The following is a 17,136-nucleotide window of genomic DNA, read 5'->3' as shown; positions in this document are numbered from 1 at the left end:
GACTGGATCTCAGGGTTGTGAGTGCAAATCCCGTGTTAGGTGTGGAGATTACTTAAAAATAAAATCTTAAAAAAAAATAAAAAGAGGGAAGAAGGCTATCTGGGTGACTCAGTCGGTTACGTTTCTGACTCTTGGTTTTGGCTCAAGCCATGATCTCATGGTTCGTGAGTTTGAGCCCCGCGTCGGGCTCTGTGCTGCCAGTGAGGAGCCTGCGTCGGAGTTTCTCTCTCTCTCTTAAGATAAATAAATAAACTTCAGAAAAAAAAAGAATACTCGGAACAAAGGTGACGTGCCATTATGCTGCTGAGAGTACATACACATAAGCTAAAAAAAGAAGGAAAAGCCTTTTCATCAAGCAAGGAGAGAGCTAGGCACATTAAAAGTATTGCGACTGATTTATTGTATTTTGTGAAATACGTTTCATTTACGCAACAGCTAGCTAAAGTTAAGGTTTAAACTGTAAAATGATTTACCTGCTCATAGCTGCATATAGTGACTAGCTAACACTTGGGTACATTACACTGGATGTAACTCTTCCGAGAACCGAGCAAACTTCTGTGTGGACGGCAAGTGAACTGACTAACTAGTGACCCCCGTTAACGCCCGGGCACACGGGTCTGCTGACCCCATTGTGTATACGCTTTAATGTCTTTACAAGTTTCGGCATCGAGCTAGAAGTTCAAAGGGCTGGCGTTAAAGTCAACGCGATGGACTTCATGTGTTTCCTTCATCTGCCCGGCGCCTCCGCTTTAGGTATTTTTCCGCATCTGGCCTAAAAGACAAAAGAGAGCTCCTGTTCCCCCGTTGATGGGGAGCCAGAGCTGGCTCGGTCTGATTTCTCGCTGGGAAGGAACGGGATGTATTTGCCCAGGTTGGTGGCCACGTGCCTGCGGAAGAAGTGGCTGAGGTGCTCCCGGAACCTCTCCCCGACGAAGGCGTAGATGACGGGGTTAACGCAGCAGTGCGTGTAGGCGATCACCTCTGTCACCTGCATGGCCACATCGAGCCATTTGCTCTGCTCACAACTGACCTCAAAGAAGATCGTTTGGAAAGCAGAGAGAAGGAGGACCAGGTTGTAAGGGGTCCAGAACATGAAAAAGACCACCATGATGACAAAAATGAGCCGGATGGCCTTGTACTTGGTTTTATTGGGGCATCTCAGCAGTGTCCTAATAATTCCCGCGTAGCAGACGGCCATGATGAGCAGAGGCAGGGCCAGACTGAGGATGTTCATGCTCAGAGCATGGAAACGCTTCCAGTTATCCTCTTGGCCTCCTGGATAAAGAGGCAAACAGATGTACTGTTCAGCATCATTTTGGGACTGATGGAAGATAAATTCAGGGAGGGCTGCTATCCCTGCCAGGCCCCAGGTGAGGACGCTCATGGTGATACCGAAAGTGACGGTCCGGGTCCGCAGGGCGAACACGGCGTGGACGATGGCCAGGTACCGGTCTATGGTCAGCAGGATGATGAAGAAAATCTCGCTGTATAAGCCCATGTAGTAAAGCCCAGAGAGGAGCTTACACATGAAGTGGCCGAACACCCACTCGTTCCACCTGCTGTAATGAATCCAGAACAGCAGAGTGAACAGGAAGAGCAAGTCAGAAATGGCCAAATTGAGCAGGAAGATGTTGGTCATGATCCGGAGCCTCCTGTATTTTGTGAGGATCACCACCACCATCGCGTTGCCCAGCAGACCAACCACGAACACCAGGGAATACAGTGGGGGCAAGAGGCGGGACCCCAGCTCCTTGACGTTGAGTTTTTCACATGGCAGCGAGAACTCATAGTCGAACAGTGTGGTCCTGACAGACGCATCCGCTGTCACCGTCTCAGTTCCGGCCATCAAAGCCTCCATTGTCCCTATGATAGAAAGACAACGACGACGACGACGACGACAAACAAAAACAAAAACAAAAAACAACCCCACAATTAGGTACGGTCACCCTTGGCGAGCCACGCCCATTGATTTATCCATTTACCCACAAAACCACATATGATTAAACAACCTAGATACAACCTAGATACTTCAATGATCTTTAGCGCATGTTTAGAAGTATGTCCGGGAGGCTGTGCAGGGAGGCGTCAGGCATGAAAGATGCGAAGTTTTGAAAGTCAGCGCGATTCACCAAGGGAAAAGAAACAGAAAGGTGGTGGATGGGGTGAAGAAAGAAGGCGTTCATTTCTGCAAGCGTTTGAAGAAACACAAAACAGGAAAAAGCAGGCTGGAGAGTGATAATAATAATATTATACTGATTATTGTCGCCATATCTTTTCAGGCATTTTGAATTTTATGTTTTACAGTTTATATACGACTTTTGAAGCAAGCGTTTGAAGAAACACAAAACAGGAAAAAGCAGGCTGGAGAGTGATAATAATAATATTATACTGATTATTGTCGCCATATCTTTTCAGGCATTTTGAATTTTATGTTTTACAGTTTATATACGACTTTTGAAATCATCTCGCCTGGTTTCAAAACCAAATGGTTGCAATCATAGTGTTTGTTATCGGTACAAAGAACTACCCCTCTCTGTGGCCCCTTAACAATGCGCCGTTCATCAGAGCTGATGGGGAAACTCTCAACCTCGAAGCAGTTTAGTAATTTACCCCAAATCCTCTAACAAGTAAATATAAAAGTTCAGGCTAGATTTTCAGTTTCATTGTCCAGGTTTCTCCTCACTAGATTCAAAAACAAAAAAAATCACTAAGTTTAACTTTTGGGGCACCTGGGTGACTCAGCTGGCTGGGCGTCCGACTCTGACTTAGGTCACGATCTCGCGGTCCGTGAGTTCGAGCCCCGCGTCGGGCTCTGTGCTGACAGCTCAGAGCCTGGAGCCTGCTTCGGGTTCTGTGTCCCCTCTCTCTGCCCCTCCCCTGCTCATGCTCTGTCTCTCAATAATATATAAGTGTCAAAAAAGTTTTTCTAACAAAAAATAAAATAAAATAAATACACATTAAAAAAACCTGTTTAACTTTGAAAGACCTCACCATTCTAGTTGTTACCAACTATTATAGCCATTACAGTTATAAGCAATAAACAAAGGCTGCTTCCCTTTTCCTGCTTCTCATAATGCTGAGATAATCCAGTCATATGCCAACAGCAGACCCCCTAGAGTCCCTGCTTCATAAAGTCCCTGCCAAGTAGGAGGGTTAGGCTAACGGAATTTCTTCGCAGATTTGATGTTTTTTAAACAAGGATCCCTAAAGCCAGTGCCTGCTTTTAAGATCACAGACTTCACTGGAGAAGAAGGAAAGACAGATGAGGAAGGAGTTCCTGTTCATCTCTGCCCTGTCTCCTTGGAAGAAGTCCTACTGACTTTCTCCTTTCTCTGAGGAAGGGACAAGTATAAGGATGTGACCATAGGTCAGTGGCATTTCTCAAGGTAAATCTCAGGAGTGCAATAATTAGAGCCAATGGCGAGGCACTGTCTTTGCTTCTTAATAAAATCATGAGACCCCAAAGGTCAGCACCTGTCAAGGTCCTGGGTAGTCAAAGCGAGATTGGACACGGGCAGGAGGCATCCCTGGCCGTTCCTGCCACCAGCTGTAGGACTTGGGGGCGAGAGCTGAACTTCGAGCCTCATTTACTCATCCCGCACGTAAGAATCATGATACCACTTGAAGTTATGTTCAGGATCAAGTAAGATCAAAGAAGCTGTAAAATTCGTAGAAGCAGAAAAATTCGTAGAAGCAGAACCAAAAGGAAGGCAATGAGAAGATGTTTCATATCAACGTAGGAAGAAATAGGGTCTCTTAGATGGAACTTAATCTATTTTCATGGCTCTGTCCCAGGGCAGCACACTGATAAGTAACACACTCAGGCTTTTAGGTGGAAAATGGCACTGAAAAACAGCTGATTGTATGATCTTTTCAGCATTCTTACCCCCAATGGCACAATCCACAGCCTCTGAGGGAAAAAAAATACCCATTATTTTGTCGATCACGCATCTATAATCACAGAGAGCACGCCTGTAAACTTTAATGCCGAAAGCAAAAAATAAACAGAGTCACTTGCTCCCAAGAGCAAAAGTATAGAAGCCTCTACTTAATATTTCTATTATTTTTCCTTTTCTCCGAGGCTGATCTAAAAACAAGTCAAATTAAAAAAAAAAAAATTCACTGGGGTTTTGTCCAACTCGATGATCATAACTTTAATTTGTGTGTCACTTTCAACATGACCACGATCAGACTGTAGAATCTTTTGGGGGTTCTGGGGTGCAAGGCACAGGGAGGAATGCAGGCTCTCTGGAGTCAGAAGCCAAGTCCTTTGACGACTAATTACATGGGGTCAGAGATACGAAAACTGAAATGGTTTTCATCTGTCTCCATAGTCCAGAGCAAAATGAATATTTAGGTCTGAAACTGTCAAGAGGTTTGAATTAGGCTTTCAAAAATGTCTTTTTGGGGGCACCCGGGTGGCTCAGTTGGTTGAGCATCCGACTCTTGATTTCAGCTCAGGTCATGATCTCAGGGTCGTGGGATCGAGCCCCATGTCCGGCTCAACGTTGGGTGTGGATCCTACTTAAGATTCTCTCTCTCTCCCTTTCCCTCTGCCCCTCCCCTGCTGGCGCTCTGTCTCTCAAAATAAATAAATGAATAAACATTTTTTTAAAAAGGTCTTTTTGCAGGGGCGCCTGGGTGGCGCAGTCGGTTAAGCGTCCGACTTCAGCCAGGTCACGATCTCGCGGTCCGGGAGTTCGAGCCCCGCGTCAGGCTCTGGGCTGATGGCTCGGAGCCTGGAGCCTGTTTCCGATTCTGTGTCTCCCTCTCTCTCTGCCCCTCCCCCGTTCATGCTCTGTCTCTCTCTGTCCCAAAAATAAATAAACGTTGAAAAAAAAATTTTTAAAAAAATAAAATAAAATAAAAAGGTCTTTTTGCATTTTTGGAAGGATGGTACAGTAACAGCCAACAGGAAGCAACAGTAAAGGAAAGCAAAAACACAAAAGTAAAAACCACCCCAGATTTCACCACTACGAGCATTTCTTGATGCAGATATGCATGCACGGGTGCGAGTTTTACCAAAAACTGCATTCCCACTACCTTAGCTGGTTCTCTAAAACTGCTCACAGGGCACCTCAGCTACGCAACGCAAATGAAGTTTCTTCAGTCTCCAAAAACGATTTGGATCTTACCAGCTTTCCACCGGGCAGCAGGGAAGAAGGATTCACAAATTGCAGTCCAGAGTGGTTTAAACTTAGCCTGACCCATTCATTTGAAGGACGGCTTTAGTTTTTCTCATCCTGTTTACGTTGCCAGCTTATTAATTTTGGCTTCTCATCTCCTCTCATTGGGCCTTTCGAAGATGGCGGTGGAGATGTGGGGGAGGGGCCTGCATGGGGGGAGTGGGAAGAAGGCGCCCTGGTCTTCTGTCAGTCCTAGTCATGTGGCTGGTGTCTGCTGAGGAAGGGCCACCTGGTCCCGACCCTGAACTTTCTGCTGGCACCTGCTGTTTCGTGGCTCATGGCCTCACGATCCATTCATTCTCAATCATCCCTGGGCATAGTGACCTCTGCAGCCCTGGCTGGCGTGGGGGGCCCTCTGTGGCTGCCACGTCATCAGGCTTCTGGCACCTTCTCCTGAACTGACAGGCACTGAGCAGACACACTGCTCCCTGACTCCGTGTCCGTGCCATGGACAAACCCAGGGACACTCGAGGGTACAGATGAAATGATTTTTCCCCCTGACCACCAGCTTAACTGTGCCGGCCACCCATGTGAATAAGAAAGCGACTTGCAGAGAGGAGGGTCTGCGAGGGTCCCCTTCCCAATTCATCAAACAGCCCTTCACACCCTCTAACTCTGGTCAAAGCCTGGATGGGGGAGACAGGAACCCCCGAGCACAACTGCTTTCTTCGGTGACCTTGGACTCTTCCTCTCGCAATTCCTGGAGTCAGAAGGAGAGGAGCCCTCCCCCTCCCCCCGTCATCTAGAATTAGAGACTCTTCTTTAGAAAACATATTGAAGTTTGGAATGTCAAAAAAAAAAAAAAAGTAGGGGCGCCTGGGCGGCTCAGTCAGTTGAGCCTCCGACTTCAGCCCGAGTCATGATCTCGCCGTTTGTGAGTTCGAGCCCCACATCAGGCTCTCTGCTGTCAGCTCCGTGCTTTGGAACCTCGCTCCCCCTTTCTCTCTGCCCCTCCCTCGCTTGCACTCTCTCTCAAAAATAGATAAACATTAAAAAAAAAAAGTAAGTGATGTCTCTCCATCAATGCTGGTGAGGTTGGGGCAAGCTGAGAACAATAAGGCATTGCTGATGTAATGTAACTTGGTTCAATAAGTTTTTGAAATGTTATAAACAACAAGAATCAACAAGGTACACGTGGCTTTGAGCCAGCGGTTCTACTCTGAGGAATTTACCCCAAGGGGAAGAAATCCGCCGAATCAAATCACAAGGTACAGATGTTCCTTGTGGCCTCGTTTGGTAACAGAAAGAAACAAGAGAAATGGAAACTGTTGAAAGGTTTGACACGTGAAGGAGATTTTGAACAACTCGTAGTCCACTGATGCAACAGATTATTCTACAGTCACTAAAACTAGTTCACTAAAACCAGGTGGAATCACCAACAAGTGGTCGTGGGAAATGAAGAGAATATAAAGTGCGTGTAGTAAGACCGCGACATCGTGAAACTGTATGCATATAAAAAGCAATGAGCAGGGGCGCCTGGGTGGCGCAGTCGGTTAAGCGTCCGACTTCAGCCAGGTCGCGATCTCGCGGTCCGTGAGTTCGAGCCCCGCGTCGGGCTCTGGGCTGATGGCTCGGAGCCTGGAGCCTGTTTCCGATTCTGTGTCTCCCTCTCTCTCTGCCCCTCCCCCGTTCATGCTCTGTCTCTGTCTGTCCCAAAAATAAATAAACGTTGAAAAAAAAAATCTTTAAAAAAAAAAAAAGCAATGAGCAAATAATGAAAATAGTTGTAGAAGGGGGGGGGAACGGTAATTTTTAAAAACTTTTTAAATGCTCATTTATTTTTGAGACAGAGAGAGACAGAGCATGAACAGTGGAGGGGCAGAGAGAGAGGGAGACACAGAATCCGAAGCAGGCTCCGGGTTCTGAGCTGTCAGCGCAGAGCCCGACACGGGGCTCGAACTCACCTTAAGATCGTGACCTGAACCGAAGTCGGATGCTTAACCGACTGAGCCACCCAGGCGTCCCAGGTAATTTTTAAAGTTGTAAGATGTGGAAGTTGTCTAAATTCCCTTACCAATTAAACTGTCACTAACGGCAGATGCCTCCTTCCAGCAAGGACAGCTGGAAGATTTGGCAAACACGCTTTCTCAAGGTAAGTGGGTTGAAAACGTGGGCAAATTATAAGCTGAAGCGCGTACTCATCAGCACCTGAAACCACACCCTGAGATCTAAGAAACTTGACGTGGAAGTCACATGAGGTAGAGAGCATTTGAATTTTGTTTTAAAGATCTTAATGTTTGGTGTTCCTCTTTGAGCTTGGGTGGAGCTAACATACAACCACCAGACTGGGGGAAGGGAGATTTTTCTTAGAAATTTCTCTTTAGGGGGCACCCGGGTGGCTCAGACGGTTGAGCTGCCGACTCTTGATTTCAGATCAGGTCATGATCTCCCAGCTCGTGAGTTGGAGCCCTGCATCAGGTTGGGGTCCTTTTTCCTTCTCTCCCTCTCTCTCTTTCTCTCTCTGCCCCTCCTCCACTCTCTCTCTGTCTCAAAAATAAACATTAAAAAAAAAAGTCAATGGTAATTGAACCTTCCTTAGGCCAAACATTTCACGTAGTTTGCCTGATCTCACAACTTTGCAAGGTAGGTTTTCCCATCCCCACTTTGTGGATGAGCAAACAGAGGCTTGGCAAAGCTTGGTCAGTTGCCTGAGGCTATTCTGTGCACAGCAGAACTGGGACTTGATCCTGTGCCCTTTTGCTCTAAAACCCACGCTATTATCGCATTGGGGTTCCATTCAGTGAGGACATCCACATCCCAGATGGCATGAATGTTTGTATATATCTTAGTATCTTTGCGGTTCAACATTTCATACCTACGCATCTCTAACCCACTGTGAATTTAGTTTGATATGTGGCACGAAATGCCATCTATTTCCTTCTGTGTAAATGGGTGAATAACCACCCTCTCCTCCTCAGGCTTCAAACATCACCTTTGTCACATATTCTTCAATATTCCTGATTCCATTTGCATGCATTCCACTAAACCATTGGACCTAAGCCGGAAAAAGATAAAAACAGGAGACTTTCTGAATACATGTGGTCTTGAAGGGATTAGAAAATGAACATTTCGGGGCGCCTGGGTGGCTCAGTCGGTTAAGCATCCGACTTTGGCTCAGGTCACGATCTCACGGTTCTGTGGGTTCGAGCCCCGCGTCGGGCTCTGCGCGGACAGCTCAGAGCCCGGAGCCTGCTTCGGATTCCGTGTCTCCCTCTCAGAGAAATTCCCTAACTTATGATCACACAGAGAGCAAACGGCGAAGTTGGGACTTGATCCGCAGTGTTCTTGACTCAAAGAAACCTGGGCTCTCTATAGCCTCACCTGCCCGTCAGCATCTGCCCACAGGACGGGGACCTTTGGCGTGATGGTGGACTCCTTTCTCTGGGCATCACCTCCTCACTGTGGGTGTCCTACTGTATGTGGAAGTCATGACTCTCCACAATATTAGAACTACAATCTATGGCAGCCAAAGCCAGAGATATACCCTGAGCTAATCGTTTGCAATGTTTCTCGGACTTGTCTGAATGCTTTTTTTGCTTTTAAGATTTATTTATTTTTGAGAGAGAGAGAGCACAAGCAGGGAAGGGGCAGACGGGGGCGGGGGGGGGGGGGGTGGACAGAAGATCCGAAGCAGGCTCCGTGCTGACAGCACAGAGCCCGACCGGGGCTCGAACTCGCAAGCTGTGAGATCATGACCTGAGCCCAAGTGAGATGCTCAACCGAACTGAGCCCCCCCAGGCACCCCCTGAATGCTTTTAGAAGTAAAGGCGAACGAGTTCTTGTCGGCTGGGTGAAAAACGATACGGCTAATTTAAGACCCGTTTTGTAGGGGCGCCTGGGTGGCTCAGTTGGTTAAACATCTGGCTTTTGATTTTGGCTCAGGTGAGATCGAGCCTGCCTAGGGCTCTGCACGGGCAGCATGGAGCCCGCTGGGGATTCTCTTCTCTCTCCCTCTCCCTCTGCCCCTCCCCCCCCACACATGCCCCCGCAACGCTCCTCTGTCTCAAAATAAATAAATACACATTTTTTGAAAAAAATCCATTTTGGGGGCGCCTGGGTGGCTCAGTCGGTTAAGCGTCCGACTTCAGCTCAGGTCACGATCTCGCGGTCCGTGAGTTCGAGCCCCGCGTCGGGCTCTGGGCTGATGGCTCGGAGCCTGGAACCTGCTTTCGATTCTGTGTCTCCCTCTCTCTCTGCCCCTCCCCCGTTCATGCCCTGTCTCTCTCTGTCTCAAGGACGCAGCATGAGAGACTCAGAAGGAGTGGACGGTGAGGTAGGAGCCAAACCAGGAGAGCTGGTGTCCCAGAAGCCAAGCAAAGAATGTATTCTGTGCACTGAGGAGTGAGGTGAGGATTATCTGAACTAACATTCAAGAGCATCTAGAACACTGACCCAGCGTGTATATTATTATACGCCTAGAACTGTATATGAACTCTCCTCCCCTCCACCCGTTGACCTTTGTTTTTCAAGTTCTTTGGCTCTTCCAAAATGTCTAAGATCTTGTCCAAGGTAGTAAAATATGACTTCAGAAGAGCAAACATTTCTTCCATCTGAACAGAAATGCTTCTCTTTCCACAAATATCCGGTCTGTGGTCATGACCCAAGGTTCTAGAAAACTTACAATGATTGGTATCCAATGGTTTCAACCAGACATTTCAGCCTTCGTTAACATCTTTAGTTATACTAAATGAGGACTTTGAATTTCTAGGAATAAGTTTGGACCTCAACCAAATTAAATAACCTGATGGGAACGCCGGATTATATTAATCCATTTCCTTACCGACAGAGAGGTATCAGAGGTCAGATTATCTCTCACAAAGATGACAGGTAAGGGATAGAGACAGAGACAGATGATTGATAGATAGATAGATAGATAGATAGATAACAGATGAATTCCTGGCAAATTATGGAACCAGGAATCAGGAGAGTTCTACTGGGCACTTAATTCTGCCCACCTAGGGGATGCCAAGAAATCATCACTTCCCATAATCTGCAGAAAACTTCCACTAACTTAATCTAAATTTACATGACAAAAGTTGTTTTTTTTTTTACAAGAGTAACATTTTTATTTCAAATGTCATGATAGTTATGACTGAGTAGGTAATAGACACAATCATATGGTTCAAAACCTAATGCTATGAGAAGATACACAATAAAAAGTCTCATCCTACAGCACATCCCCATGTGTCTCTTCCCCGTCAAGAACTGTGAAGGGTCTAAGATCTTATCCTACCTGTAGGCTAACAAGTAAGCCTGCCACTTCCTCGTGGATACCAGCAGAAGGCACATGCCCATTAGATAAAGGACACAGGATGTATTGCTCATGGCACAGCAGACACGTGAACTTGAAGTTCACGGTTCTCCCTGCCCCCAAGTTGCACGTACAGCAGATTTGCCTCACAGCCGAGGAATCTGAGTCCAAGAACCTCCAATCATTCATACGGGGCTGACGACAAGCCTGCCCAGTCTTTGCCTAGGAGGGAAACATTATTTGAATTTCACCAGATAGCAGACAAAACTCTTTGTCTGCCCTGGAGAGAGATGTTCTGTCTTCCGAGGCCGTTTCTACAAAACATCCTTGAAAAGGTAATCTACAGCAAACACTGCCGGGCCTCGGCTCCGAAGGCACGCAGAAAATTGCCCCCCAACACCCCCGCTCAACCGTGTGGGTAACTGCTCTTCCTTCCCAGGGCTTCCATACACAAGCGGAAGCAGGTAGATATTTTCTAATCTTACCCTGTTGGCTGCATAAAAGCAGAACACTACATTCATCATCACGCACCTTGCTTTTTTCACTTAGCAGTGGAAGGTTCTCTTTGTTCCTGCTGCAGAGAATCCACTGTGTGGATAAACCAGTTTATTTAGCCAGTCTCCTATCAACAGATACGCTTTGCTGTTTCAAACAATGCTGCCTGTTGCTGATCTTAGGCAGGAAGTTTTGGGTTTGGCTTTGTTTTCAAAGCCCATCACATGCTAACCTTATGGTCAGCTAGAATGACAGGTTAGCATGTGATGGGATTTTAAAGTGGTCTGAGACTACATCCAGAGCCCTGTGCTAGGTCCCAGGCAAGACACTAAATGTGAACATTGCCCAAACTGGAATGCAGTGGAGAAGAAACCCTACCTGGTAAAGATGAGTTGAAGGAGCCAGAGGTATCCATCCACCTAGGAGAAAAGACACTTTGGGTAGGAAAGAGAACGAGGTACTGGTGTGTAGATAAGAACCTAAATGTGATTCACCGTCAACCACAGGAGGTCGTTCCAAGAGGCAAAGTCAAACACCACATAAGAAAAAGCTTGAGGGGCGCCCGGGTGGCTCAGTTGGTCAAGCGTCCAACTTCGGCTCACGTCATGATCTCACAGGCCATGTGTTCAAGCCCCGAGTTGGCTCTGTGCTGACAGCTCAGAGCCCGGAGCCTGCTTCGGGTTCTGTGTCTCCCTCTCTCTCTCTGCCCCTCCCCTGCTCACACTCTGTCTCTCTCTGTCTCTCTCTGTCTCTCTCTTTCAAAAAAATAAACATCCAAAAAATTTTTAAAAAAAGAAACAAGGAGCTTGAGGGGGATCATCCCAAATGACATGTGAGGTGCTGAGCAGACTGTAACTAGAGACGCCTAAGCAGAGGGTGGGTGGCTGCCTGATAGGTACATTACGGGAGGGGATTTCCACAGAGAGAAGAAGTTGGCTACGGCAATTGTCCTTAGCCCTGGCTGCTCTTGGCAAATGCTGGGGAGATTTTGCAATCCCAATGCCAGGCTGACCCCCGAATAGTTAAACCAGAATTTCTGGAGGTAAGACCCAGGCCACAGTGATTCCTTTTTCTTTTCTTTTTTTTTTTTTTAAGTAAGCTTCGCATTCAGTGCGGAGCCCAAAGCGGGGCTTGAACTCGAGAACCCTGAGATCAAGACCTGAGCCGAGATCAAGAGTCAGACACTTAACTGACTGAGCCACGCAGACGCTCCTGGGCCACCCTGATTCTTACGGCTCCCCTACTCTTAGGGGACATGAAATCTCTCCTGAATTTTATGAACCTGTTTTCTGTTCCTCAGTTACATACCCTCCAACCTCCTCGAGCTTCGGCGAGAAGCAAAATAAAGAATGTCAACGCTGTGACACAGTGACCCTGAGAGCGAACTCAATTTGAATCTGTATTAATAGATCACCCAGAAGAAAGGAAATCCACATACCTGATTCTCCATCGACGTCTCTACCCAGCTGCCCCTTCATTTATTCATCCAATTACCTCTCCAACTAGCTACTTGGATTGCTTCCCACTCTACAGTGAAGCCAGGCCTCCCAACCTTTCACTTTTTTTTGTTTTTTTTTTACAGAGAACCTGGAATAGTCAAAAGAGTTATCTGGTGTGGTGCTACCCAACAGAACTCTTCTGCAATGATGGACATGTTCTGGGTCTGTGTTGTCCAACGAGGCACCCCTCGCCAAATGGCTGTTGAGCGCTCGAAATGTGGCTGACCTTTTCATTTTATTTAAATGTAGTGAATTTAAATTGAAGTCACCGCATGCGCAAGTCGTCACCAGAGTGGACAGTGCGGAACTAGCGACTGGTCACTGTGCCCGTAGGACTCCTGACAAGTGACAGCTGCTTACTGAACACTTCCGGACTGAATCGAATAATTTTCGCCCTGCTTCTCACTGTTCAGACTACACATTTGAAATATGATGTTCTGTCCCAGGTACCCCATGTTAAGAGGGTTAATGTCAATCTGGAGTACAGGACAGGCTAGGGTGAGAAAGGTCCAGAAACATCAGCCGTGGCTGACAGAACTCAGAATGTTTTGTATGAAAACATAAGAGGCTTCAAATCCTCAGATTAATTTTAGTTTGTGTTTCTTTGTTTGTTGTTTGTTGTTTGTTTTTGTTTTTGCCAGTATTTTTCTTTTTTCTGGGCCCCCATTTTTTATATTTTTTTTTTTTTTTTTTAAGATTCTTTTTAAGTTTATTTATTTTGAGAGAGTTTGAGAGAGAGAGAGAGAGAGAGAGAGAGAATCCCAAGCAGGTTCCACACTGTCAGCACAGAGCCCAAGGTCGGCTTGAATGCACAAAGCATGAGATCATGACCTGAGCAAAACCAAGAGTGAGAAGCTCAACCGACTGAACCTCCCAGGCGTCCCTCTAATCTTTTTTACGAAAGGTTTGGATTAGGCAATGTTTTAGGTCCCTTTGAGATGGACTGACGTGATAGCTTTTTCTGCAGAAGAGGGAGTAGACTCCCAGAGCGCAGAAACTTGATGGCATTGAAGGAGACTACAGTCAGGCCCACCTGGGGAAGGACATGTGGGAACTACCAGGTTGTGTGGGAACAGAACGGGCTGCTTGGCGAGCCAGGAAGCTCCCTCCCTGGAAACACACAAGAACCTCTCAGCACTGTATTTTAGGGCAGCACAAGGACTTCCACATCTGCTGATCATTATCATTAGTTACTAGAGCAAAGGCTACACTCCGTGCTGGAGTGTGGTCAGTTCATTTTAAGTGACTTGGTTTTATCCACCTGCCAAGTGATTTGGGATATTCTTTTTTATTTAAATTTTTTTTTTTTTTACATTTATTGATTTTTGAGAGAGAGCACAAGCACGGGAGGGGCAGAGAGAGAAGGAGACAGAATCAGAAGCAGGCTCCAGGCTCCGAGCCATCAGCACAGAGCCGGATGCGGGGCTCGAACTCACAGACTACGAGATCATGACCCGAGCCAAAGTCGGACGCTTGATCGACCGAGCCACCTGGGCGCCCCAGTGATTTTGGATATTCTTACCAACTTTCTTGCCCAAAGATTAGATTGACTCTTTATATTTCAACATGGGGTGTTTCAAGTGTGGTTGAATTTTAATTGTATTGCAGGTTGATCTGTCATTTAGTTGAAAGAGATGATTGTGAGGAATATGTTTTCATAGGGAAGGCATGACTGTGTAGTCAAAATAGCATGGTTGGGGTAAAACCACATAAAACGGAGAAAGAACCTCTGCCCCAGATCTCCTTTCTAGGTACCATATCACACTTTTATATCGTTTCTGTGTTCTGATATATTTTTTTTAACATTTCTTCAATTTTGAGAGACCGGGAGAGACAGAGTGTGAGTGGGGGAGGGGTAGAGAGAGGGGGAGACACGAAATGTGAGGCGGGCTCCGGGCTCGTGAGCTGTCCACACAAAGCTTGTCGTAGGGCTTGAACTCATGAACCACGAGATTGTGACCTGAGCCAACGTCAACCGCTCAACCGACTGAGCCACGCAGGTGACCCTCTGTATTCTGATATTTTAAATGTTGTATCTTGCACCCTGTTCCATGTGGCTAGTAATTATTTGAAAATATAATTTGTAGGGGCCCCTGGGTGGCTCAGTCGGTTAAGCGTCTGACTTCAGCTCAGATCATGGTCTCATGGTTCGTAAGTTTGAGCCCCACATCGGGCTCTCTGCCATCAGTATGGAGCCTGCTTCAGATCCTCTGCTTCCCTCTCTCTCTCTCTCTGTCCCTCACCTGCTTGTGCTCTCTCTCTCTCTCTCTCTCAAAAATAAATAAACATTAAAAAATTTTTTAAATAAAGGAAATATAACTTGAAAAGACACCAACATATTGTATAGATATTCATGGCTATTTAATCATTGTCTTATTGGTGTGCGATCAAGTTGTTCCAGATTTACACTTTTATAAATAATACTGTAATAAACATCTTTGTATTTTTTAAAATTATTTCCCTAGAGTAGGTTTCCCAAAGCACAATTTCTACCTGTTTTCTAAGTCTCTTGATGCGTTTTGTCAAATTGCTTCCAGAAAGTGTTCAGCGATGTATATATTCTGGGCAGTAGTAGGTGATGGCTCTAATCTCAGCAAGCATCCATCAACACCAAGAAGACAGAAAAGAAAAAAAAAATTGGCCATGTATATGGGCAAAAGAGACGTCATTATTGTGTAACTAATATTTGTTTAATTACTGAGCATTTTTTAAAACTGTAATTGGTAATCATCCATATTTCCTTTTCTGTGAGTTATCTGGCGGTGCCCTTTACCCATTTTATGCTGGGTACATCTGCTTTTTTCTTGTTGAGTCATACGATTCTTGCCCCAAGAGAAATAACTCAGCCTACCTGGTTCAATGTAATCATCACCACCGTCTGAAAAGAGCTACAAATACCCCTATCACTTCCGTGTACCAAAGTCCCCATACTCCCACCACCCTCCCTCTAAACACCAGTCAAACAACTGTTAACTTCCACCCGCATCAATCCAAGGTTTCCCAAAAGATTAGGAGGGATTTCTACCCCTATCCTCTAGGACAGGTCTAGGAAAAACAGTCAACCTTGTAGATCCAGACACGAAGACCAAATCATTTGATTCACTGATTCATCATCATAGCCTGACTTAGGGTGGATTTTCAATGAACACTTGAAATACACATGTATATATACAACTGCACTAGGTAGATGTATGTACACACGTATATGCAAGTTCTATTTTCACGGGCTGTTTCTTACGAAGTCAACATCGATACACGCGAAATGGCTAACTTGGAGCGGTCATGTCCTCAGTAGTTGAGAATTTATGAAGGCACGGAGAACATACGATGGGCCCAGCCGTGGGCATGCTGACTGATGAGGTACAAAAGGCCAAGTGTGGATGACTGGGAGAGGCAAGGGTATCACAGCGTGGGTGGGAGAAAGAAGGAAAGTGGGAGAAAGCAAGAAGGAAATGGACATGTGTCACAACAAACTCTCCTACTTTGGCCCCATACCACCTACTAAATCACCCTCTCCTCTGCCTCCGCAATCCAAGAGCACGCTGGAGAGGCACCGCTTGCCCTGCCTGGACCCCTCTCTCCATCTCCTTGTTCCTGGAAACCTGGCGGTCTACCCGGAAATCACTTTTAAGCGAGCGACTTCTATCACAATGTAGTAAGTTCTTGCCCGGAAGAGAAGAGAGTGAAGGCAAATGGTACCTGTGACTTTAGCAAAGTCCCTTCTGCACCCGGGGACAGCTTAGGTCTCGCCACGCACGAAATGGAGAAGCCGTCTGATCAGAGGCATTGGGAAGGTAGGACACAAGACGGCTTCCCCTTTTAAACAGGCTCGCTGCTCTGCAAGTTTTCAGAAAGTTATCAAGTTCAGTACAGTTCTTCTTTTCTGCTGCTGGAATTACATACTAAACCCTCAGTTGAGTAATCTTTGAGATGAACACTGCTGACGTTCAGCAGCCGTTTCAGGGTTCTGCATTCTCTTGGCATTGTCCTCTCTCTCTCTCTCTTTTTCTCTTTTTGGAGGGGGGCAGATAATTCTTGAATAAACATTGCTTTGACCCGGGGCAGGGGGCAGGGCAGAAAGTAAAATCGAGTGGCAGACGGTAACTACGTTTATGGTGGTGAGCATGAAATAAGGTAGGGAAGGTAGTTCGAATCACTAGGCTATGCACCTGCAACGGATATAACATTGTATGTCGATTATACTTCAGTACCAAAGGGAGTTTTTAAATTAAATCGGAACTTTCCCGCGAAGGCAAGATGAGGACCGCGGGATAACCTAGTTATTCCCCAGAGCTCTAGAGGAGACCTTGATGAGTCGAGGTGGAGCGCAGGGTTAGGCGTCCCCAGAAGACCCGAGAAGTGCCTTTCCGTGTGACCGAATAGCTCCATAACCTTCATCAGCAGATCGTGCTGGACCTCAGCCTTCTCACCTGTAAATCATCAGGTTGCCATGGAATCGACTAAGATAAATACGGAAGAAAGACTCTGTAGGATACACAGGGCTAAGCAAACAGGAGCTGTGGCTAGGCTACCACCGTGACACGTGTGCGGGCTCTATGTGCTGATGGGTCCGGGGCGCCTGTCGCGACGCTGGGCACCGCGCAGGCATCACCCAACATTTGTGGGAAGAGCTCTGACCTTAGAGGCGTGACCTTTGACAAACTGGCCACGTGGACGACGTCAAAGCAGTTCGCCAAGCGTCTAT

At 46.5% G+C, this 17,136-nt stretch overlaps 1 protein-coding gene across 4 annotated transcripts; it reads right to left on the bottom strand.

The window, feature by feature from the left end:
- Nucleotides 1-376: 376 nt before the first annotated feature.
- Nucleotides 377-16,724, bottom strand: LOC121011104 (C-C chemokine receptor type 3-like). 4 transcript variants are annotated; one of them, XM_040445123.1, is made up of 5 exons: nt 16,131-16,724; nt 15,633-15,815; nt 14,925-15,015; nt 11,311-11,351; nt 377-1,863 (listed from the first exon to the last, which is right to left on the bottom strand). In XM_040445123.1, the coding sequence occupies exons 4-5, from the start codon at nt 11,345-11,347 to the stop codon at nt 773-775; spliced, it is 1,128 nt and encodes a 375-aa protein (XP_040301057.1). In that variant the 5' UTR covers nt 11,348-11,351; nt 14,925-15,015; nt 15,633-15,815; nt 16,131-16,724; the 3' UTR covers nt 377-772. The 4 variants fall into 4 exon arrangements, with proteins under 4 accessions (XP_040301057.1, XP_040301059.1, XP_040301060.1 ...); XM_040445125.1 differs by having other exon boundaries at nt 15,670-15,815; XM_040445126.1 differs by lacking the exon at nt 15,633-15,815.
- Nucleotides 16,725-17,136: the final 412 nt, after the last annotated feature.

The sequence above is a fragment of the Herpailurus yagouaroundi genome, unplaced genomic scaffold (genome assembly GCF_014898765.1).
Source record: "Herpailurus yagouaroundi ecotype Mexico unplaced genomic scaffold, PumYag 193, whole genome shotgun sequence".
NCBI lineage: Eukaryota > Metazoa > Chordata > Mammalia > Carnivora > Felidae > Herpailurus > Herpailurus yagouaroundi.
Note: the sequence above shows the minus strand (reverse complement) of the source record. Positions and strands in the feature narration are given on the sequence as shown.

Bases quoted from the DNA above. Each gene is read 5' to 3' on its own strand.
- LOC121011104 (XM_040445123.1), bottom strand. From the start codon at position 11,347: ATGGATACCTCTGGCTCCTTCAACTCATCTTTACCAG. The intron at 1,864-11,310 runs GTAGGGTTTCTT...TTTCTATCATAG, and splicing joins CTTCAACTCATCTTTACCAG to GGACAATGGAGGCTTTGATG.